General features: G+C 46.4%; 1 protein-coding gene across 1 annotated transcript in view; it reads left to right on the forward strand.

Annotated features, from left to right (window-relative positions):
- The first annotated feature begins 274 nt into the window (after window positions 1-274).
- The window catches only part of Pin4 (peptidylprolyl cis/trans isomerase, NIMA-interacting 4), a 13,755-nt gene continuing 5,569 nt past the window's right edge, over window positions 275-8,460 (forward strand). The window contains exons 1-2 of the mRNA XM_005401685.2: window positions 275-384; window positions 4,172-4,245. Of these exons, the coding sequence (XP_005401742.1) occupies window positions 342-384; window positions 4,172-4,245 (117 nt within the window). The 5' untranslated portion in view covers window positions 275-341. The remainder of the gene's footprint in view (window positions 385-4,171; window positions 4,246-8,460) is intronic.

Raw genomic sequence — 8,460 nt, forward strand, 5'->3', positions numbered from 1 at the left:
GGCAGCCTGGGCTACATAGTGAGTTCAGGGCCAGCCTGAAGCATATACCTCAAAAAACAAAACGTAGATTTAAAAAACGCAGAGGCGGTCTTTCTCGCCGAAACCCCGCCCTTGTCTCCGCCCCTCGACCCCAGTTCCAGCTTCTTAGCCGGCAAACACCTTCAGCCCGATTGGTCCAAGAGCTAAAGAACTGGGTGTGCCCCAGGCTGTGCCTGCTTCGGAGCCGCGAGAAGAAAGCTTCGTTGCTTTCAGGCACTGCTCAGGACGCCCTCGTGGGGCCTGAGGGGGCCTTTTTACGGCTCCCGGAACCGTAGTTGAGAGTTCAACGGTGAATTCCGAGGATGCCGCCCAAAGGAAAAAGTGGTTCTGGAAAAGGAGGGAAAGGTAGAGCTACCGAAACAATCAGGGACAGTGGGGGTGGGTGAAGCCTGGGGAAGGAGCAGGCAGGCGACTGTCAGGGTCCTAGACGGAGGCAGCAGGTGGCCAGTCACCCTGCGGGGCTGTCGTCCATTACGTCTAGCGCTCCGGTGAGGCTTAGAAAGAACAAGTGCTACTTGCCGGTGGGGGAACACATTGGGGTACGGTGCCGGGACCGTCCTCATAAGGCTCGTTCCTCTGAGGCGATGATGTGGGTGGGGCTGCCACGCGGTTCCTAGGCTGTGAAGAGACATCTTGGAGCCCCCGAAGTAGTGGGGTAGAAGCATAGTAACCGTAAAGTACTGTGTTAAATGCAGTGCTGAGATAGTATTCTGGAAACCGAGGAAGTGCTTCGTCTAGCCGAGGGACTGGGAAGGGAAGACTCTGTAGAGATGAGTGCCAAGATGGGCAGTGGAGGCAGGGCGGAGCATTCCCCACAGGATGCAGCAGCAAGGGCGCTGGGATGAAAAACGGCATGATTTGTGCGGTGTACTGTTGGTGGAACAAAAGCCCAAAACAAAACCAGTTATACATGACGCTACGAAGTTTGCCTACGGGTCGGGACGACCTGCAAGGAGACTGGTGCAGTGGTCCTGGTGAGAGGAGGTGGTGGCCTAAACTAAAAGTCATAGTGTGGAACCCGGGGGAGAGGAAGATAAAGGGAATGCAGTGGAATGAAACCAGAAAGTTTTAAAGAACTGTCCAGCACAACAGAGCAACCAAATACGAGGACTGAAAAACAGTACTGTTTAGAGTTTCAAATTAGAGGTGGCCTTAGGCAAAAGCCTCAGAAGGACAGGAGCCAGACTGCAGTGCCTAGAGGACTGGCTGGGAGGTGGTGAGTTGGAGACAGTCCCGGTGGACTTCTCTGGGAAGTTTCAACTGAAAAGGCTTGAGAATGGGATGACAGGTAGAAGACGACGAAGCATTAGGAGAAATATTTTGTTTCTTCTGAGCAGGAAAACGTGCGAGTGAGGCAGAGGTAGAGGATCCAGTAGAGTAAGAGAGGCCGAGGTACAGAAGAGTAGGGTTTTGGAGAAAATGGGAGCCCAGGAGCGAGGCGGAGCGTCTGACTTTTGAATAGGAGTTTTATGTTCCTCATAGAGAAAGAGACAGCGTACCCTTGGTTGTAAGTACTGCAGCCAGAAGGGAGGGAGGGGCGAAGTTTGGGAGATTGTGCTTGTTGACCCCAACTTTTTAATGAAATGAAGGCACGTTTCTTTTTTTAAAAGACTGAGGGGCCAGGGACTCAGTAGGGGTCTTGAGAGTGGCAAAGGTTTGGAATATGGTGATGGAAGACGGAATGAAACACAAATTCCGAAATTGCCTTCAGGGCTAGAACCCTGACAGCTTGAAGGCCATGAATTTGTAGAAGACATAATCTGCACAGTCACAATTTACCTAGCACCTTGCAACTGTACAATATAGAATTGAAAGGACCTAGGTGCAACTAGAGCCAGGGTTGGGGTTGTGTTGAGCAGGTATAATAGGATAGCAACACAAAGAAATTAAGGGTCTAGTGGGGATGCAGTTCAAATGTGCAAGCATGGTCCAGACTGGGACAGAAGTTGGATCGGGAACTTAACAGGATAAGAGGACTTAGCGGTGGCAGTGGTGCTCTATGAAGTCAAAGAACCAGGGTTGTGAGGATGAGGCAGGAGAAAGCCAGAAGAAGAGGTTGTGGGCAGGAACTGAACACTACTTCTGAGTGGCACAGTTCTGTCATGTGCCTCTGAGACAGGAGGCCTGCAATAGAGAACATGGGTATTTGGGTGCAAACTGGAATTAAGTTGTTGGATGAGACTCCTGAACTTGGGTGGCGGGGTCGCCCAAGATGCTGGCAGAATTGAGGGTGGAGAGAAAGCCTAAAGTAGATATGCGAGTCCTGAGTAAATCACAGAGTGAGGTGCAAGTTAGAAGACAGTGACTCAGAGGGGAGAAGATGGGACGCTGTAAGGTGTCAGCTTTCAAGAGTGAGTACAGCTGGGCACAGTGGTGCACACCCCTAGTCCCAGCTACTCAGGAGATCGAGGCAGGAAGATTATAAATTCAAAGCCAGCCTGGGCAACTTAGCAAGACCCTGTCTCAAAAAATAAAAGATGGGATGTAGCTCAGTGGTAGAGCACTTGCCTAACGTGCTGGAGGCCCTAGGCTCAATCCACCGTACTGAAAAAAAAAAAAAAAGTGTATGTGCAGCAAACCCAGATAATAGCTTGGCTTAATAAAAACTCTTGGCAGTAACATTTTCTTTAGAGTTTTAATGGTCGGTATTTTTGGGTTTTCTGTTGAATTGAACATTTATTGAGCACCTGTTTTATGCTGGGCACTGTTCTAAGCATTGGAGATACAGATTGAATATACTTTATCCAAAATGCTTGGGACAAAAGTATTTCAGATTTGAGAGTTATTTGAATCTGGGGATATTTGTATAGACTTTACAGTTGAGTGTCTAAGCTCAAAATCCAAAAGGGATTTCAGATTTTCAGATTAGGGATACTTAACCTGTACTAAGACAAGTAAAATAGAGTCTCGCTATGCAGCTCAGGCTGGCTTTGAGCTCACTTTGTAGCCCAGGCTGGTCTCAAACTCACAGCAATCCTCCTGCCCCAGCCTCCCCAGTGCTGGGATTACAGGTGGGCGCCACCACACCCGGCTTCCCTGGCTTCTTATTACTTCTAAGATAAATTCCAAGTTTCAGGCTGGGGGTGTAGTTCTGTGATAAAATGCTTGCCAAACATGAGGTCCTGGGTTCAATCCTCAGCACTACAAAAAACAAAACAAGTTTGGGGATCCAAAAATCTTGTGTCTTGACCCTCAGCTCCCTCCCCTAGCAGGTTCATCTGATGGCACTTTCACCCCAAAATTGGCTTCATCTTACAATTTTCTACTCATGCTATTTCTCCCAGCCTAGAGTGTCTTCTTGCCTTTAACTAGCCAGCTCCTGGACAGCCAGGAAACCTTGCCTGGCTGGTTAAAATGTCCCCTCTGCCTCCATAGCCCTCTGTGCTTTAACCTTCTCTGCACCTGCTACATTCTCCAGAAGTGATGTCTTCCTCACTAGAATGTGAGTTCCCATGGCTTGTTCCTTGCTTCTCAGTATCCCCAATGCCTGGACCTTAGTCCTTATTTAGGAACACTTGACCCAGCTATAGTTCCTAGGAGCATCAGCCTGTCTAACAGTATGCTGCTTCTGACACAGAAGTTAACAGGAGTAAAATGACACAGGAGTGAAATGTAAGATGCTACCAGTGGTTATTAATCTGAGTACCAATGCCTCTTCTTAGAAAGACTTCAGCAGGTAACGCAGTAGACTGGGAATTTGGAAATGAATATATTCTTTAGCCAAATCTGTTTAACATATTCTTGGAGATTGTACTTATTCAACTTGTGACTGCATAGTGAATCCATAGTGGTAATACATATTAGAAGTCTTACAAGAGCTTATGGGTTTGCTCTTAGGAGGCATGATTTGAAATTGGGTCCAGAAAAATCTGGCCCTGGCTTCTGGAGCTTGAACTCATCCATTAGCACACTCATTTATAGATCCATTTTCCATGAAGTGTTTACATAGGACACGGATTTCCTGTTTTGAGGTATGAGTCACACATTCATTTAGCTTGCTGTAGTGAAGTATCTGGCAGAGTTCCTTTTTGAAGCTTGATGCTATGACTCATATCCACTTACGCTGTGTGTTGGACCTTGCTGTAAATGTCAAGGTACAATTTCCTGACTACTTGTTACCTCTTCTCTAAAGGGGGAGCAGCCTCTGGAAGTGACAGTGCTGACAAGAAGGCTCAAGGCCCCAAAGGTGGTGGCAATGCAGTAAAGGTAAGTTAATTCACTACTTCCTTTTTTCCCATGTTAAATAGAAATCACACACATGTACATATGCATGTACACATAAAAGATCACACTGATGTAAAACCAAGGTGACACGAATTGGAAAATAGCCAGTCTCACTTATGAAAAGTAATTCCTTTCAAATATTTTCTCAAATACTTTTTCTGACTTTACTAGAATTTCTTCACATTTTTAGTGCATTCCTTAAAATATATTGTTAGCTCTTCCCAGTGAGTTATTCTCAAGATAATGTTTTATGAGGTCAAGAGCTTAGATAAATGTTAAAAGGCTCCTCTGCGAAACCGGCAAAGGTACAGTTCTCATTAGGAAACTCCCCCACCAGTGAGCTACAAGCCGGGCCCTTGACTGTGAAAACAGGGCTGGAGACAATCGGCAAATACTGCAGTTACTTACAGTACTTCGCCTAGGCCCAGAGGGGTATCTCCCACGAGAAAAGTGAACCTGCAAACAGAACTATACTGCTTGTGCTGTATGGCGAGGCAGTTTTCATATTTTAGTCAGGATGTGGGAGCCTATACCTTGATTCATTCATTCAGTAAGCATTTAGTGACATCTGCCCTGTACCATGCAGTGTATTAGGCTCTGAGGATGGGGGGCGGGGCATTATCACAGTCTAGTTGGAAGCAGTTAGGTAAAGAAATTAATTTCACTGCTGTATGATATGGGTAGTAGTAGAATTGCATCATATAAATTCAACCATACGCATGTGGAGGGCTGGGCGTCAAGCCATTCTCCCCTTCTTTCTACTCAGTGAACCTATGCCTGTGAGAGATGGGAGACATGAACATGCTTTTCTAAAGCTGTCCTCTGTTTTTGTATTAGCATCCAAGCTTGTAAAGTGGGATTGTGGTGTTCAAAGAAAATTTTCCTAAAATATGGGCCCTGAATACAACCCACCTACTTCATGTTCAGCTGCAGAAGCGGTCACTGTTACAGTCCAGAATGGGGAGGGGTGGCCATCTGGGGCTTCATGAGAGCTGACACGTTGGTCTCTGATGTAACACCCTCATAAGCGATGTTCTAGGTGATGGTGAGCCTTTTAGAGCTCTCGATGCTCACAGACAGTGGCTCGGCCCTCGTGCCATAGGTTCGCCACCACTGTTCTAGGATCATTTTGGATATATGCAAATTTTATCTAATGTGCTGACTTTATAAACACCTAACGTAAGACTGCTCCACTGCATATGGCTTTAAAGAGGCAAGGGGCATTTTACCCTCTCTGGAAAAATGAAGTCCAATCTGGCTGTACATATGGTATGTGCAAAGGAATGGCATATAGTAAGGGGGGAGAGTAGATTAGGGTTCAGTTTTTGATTGAGGTTTGTTTTGTTTTGTGTTCAGGTAATCACAGATGCACGTGCAGTTGTGAGAAATAATCCAGGTGCCTTTCACCTTGTTTCACTGAGTGGTGACATCTCACGAAACTGTAGCACAATAGCACAGTCAGGATGTTGACGCCGATACGGTCAGAATACAGAACAGAGCCTGTAATCCCAGCACTTGGGAGCCTGAGGGAGGAGGATGACAAGTTTGAAGCCAGCCTGTGCTGCTTAGCGAGGCCATGGCTGAAAAATCCAAAAAGAAAGAAAATGTTAAAAAAAAAAAAAAAAGGTACAGAACCTTTCTGTTGCCTTTTTAGCACTGGCCGCACTTCCCATCTACCCCTAAGCTCCCCACTCTTCTTAATTCATGGCAGCAGGTAACCTCCTCTCCATTTGGGTAATTTTATACTTCCAAGAATGTTAAATGAATGAAATCACATAGTACGTAACCTTTGGGGTTGGTTTTTCTACCCAGCATAATTCTCTAGAGGTTTTATTCAAGTTGTGTATCAAGTTTGTTCTTTTGTACTGTTTCACGGTATTCTGTGGTGCAGCCGGGCCACAGTACGTTAAAGCGCTCGCCCGCCGAAGGACACGTGGGTTACTGATAGTGTTTGCAAAGGCCCCAGCGGAGGAGGCTTCCCAGGACCATCTAGCCTTGAGGATGTGTGTTCCTTCCACATCTGTCATCGTTTCAGACCCCACTTCTGTGCCCCTACCCTGCTCTTGTGTCACCATGAGCTGTGCAGATTCTGAGACCCGCTTGCCAGTTTCCTTCCTTTCCCTTCCTGTTCTGTTCCCACAGACTCCAGACCTTTGAGCCGGTCCTGCTTCCCCACTTCTCCCAGCCCTCATGTTTGTTTGGTCTCTGCATTTCCTGTGAGCTGGAAATTAGCCCTAAGCCCTCATCCTTAGATTGAGGTGCCCCAGCTCCTCCTTTTGGTCATCTTGCTGCCTCCACCTGCCAGACTACATCAGGATCAGTCCGGCGGTCTGCTTTGTTTGCACTGAAACCCAAGACTGTTGAGCCCTTTGGAGACTCCCATAACCTTGGGGTTTAGGATTACTGATACCTGGTCTCGAACCTCAGCTTGGCCCTCTGCACTGCTCAGCAGCCCTTCAGCCCTGCTTCAAGCTGTCCACCACTCCATTCTGGTCAGTCAGCAGGTGGCTCGGTCCAGTGGTTCTCAGCCTTGACTGGTTGGAAATTGAAATCATCAGATTCACATGGGGAACTTCTAAGACTTACTGATGCTGAGGCTTAACCTATCAGTGGTGACGAACCTTTTAGAGCTTTCAGTGATACAAATAGCCCGCTGTGTCACGTTTGCCATAGATTTGCCACCACTGCCCTAGATCAACAACGTCAGAATCTCTGGGAGTGGGGCCTGCACCCTTGTATTTTTTTTTTTCTTTTTTGGTGTCTTTTGGGACAGGTTCTTGCTGTGTAGTTCACGCTGGCTTTGAACTCACAGTGATCCTTGTGCCTCAGCCTCCCGAGAGCTGGGATTACAGGTGTGTGCCACCACACCCAGATTGGACCTTGATATCTTTTTTAGAAACTCTGGAGACAATTCAGATGTGCTGCCAGTGTTGAAAAACACTGATCTAGTCTCACGAGGTTGGTATGATGATTTAATGAAATAATTCATGTAAAGCACTTAGCACAGTGCTTATCAAATAGTATCTGATAACTTTTAAATATTTTTATTATTTTCACAATATTTTTCTGATAGCGTCTCACTGTATAGCCTAGGTTGACCTGGAACTCTCTGCTCCAAGCTGGCCTGGAACTCAAGATCCTCCTGCCTCAGCCTCCTGAGTGCTGAGATTATAGGTGTGCACTATCATACCGAGCACCTCACAATATTTTTATAATAATTAAATTACCTAGTCTTTGAGTAATTGGTTTATCAAATTTAGTAATTTATCAGCCACTTCATAATATTTGAATAAATATTTTAGCCTGGGCCTGATGGCACACACTTGTAATCCCAGCACTCTGGGAGGCTCAGGCAAGAAGATCAGAGATTCAGACCCAGCCCGCACGCTTTAGACCCTGTCTCGAACTTTTAAAAAAATCTTCACAAGGAGTCAGGGACTCTGTGGCCTCCTTGCCCCCGTCAGAAGTTATCTTCACTTGTACCTCCTTCCTCTCCCCACCTTTCTTCATTTGAAGCTTATTTTTCAGTATTCCACACAGCAGGCCTCTTTCATGGATTTGCACCTTCCTTTCTTTGCTGTTTTCACCCATGCCTTCTTTCCTAGATCTTGCCCTTCATTCTGAAAATATGCTCAGGGATCTTGAAAGTGTATTCTCCTTCAGTCTTTCCTCTAAGCAGAGCCCTTCCTTTTTTGGGCTGTTTTTTATTTTTGTTGTTTTTTGGGGGATAGGGTCTCACTTTGTAGATTGGGCTGGGCTTGACCTTGCTATGATCCTCCTGCCTCAGCCTCTCAAGTGCTGGGATTAAAGGTGCATGCCACGCCCAGCTGCCCTTCCTTTTTAAACTGGTTAGATGAGTGACCCATGTGTGGTACATTACCTTTCCACTTCCTGTTGCTCCCTCAGTCAGCCATGTCCTGGCTCTTCCTTTTTTTTACGTTGGGAATTGAACCGAGGACCTTTACCCTGAGATGAGCTACATCCCCAGACCTTTACCCTGGGATGAGCTATATCCCCAGCCCTTTATTTTTCATTTTGAGACAAGGCATCACTAAGTTGCCTGGCCCAGGCTAGAACTTTCGATCCTCCCGCCACAGCCTCCCAGAGTGTTAGGATTATAGGTATGTGCCACCATACCCAGCTAGCTTCTGCATTTGTGAAACTCCTTTTACCAACCAGTCATTGCTTTTTTTTTTT

The sequence above is a fragment of the Chinchilla lanigera genome, unplaced genomic scaffold (genome assembly GCF_000276665.1).
Source record: "Chinchilla lanigera isolate Chin_1 unplaced genomic scaffold, ChiLan1.0 scaffold00074, whole genome shotgun sequence".
Taxonomy (NCBI): Eukaryota; Metazoa; Chordata; class Mammalia; order Rodentia; family Chinchillidae; genus Chinchilla; species Chinchilla lanigera.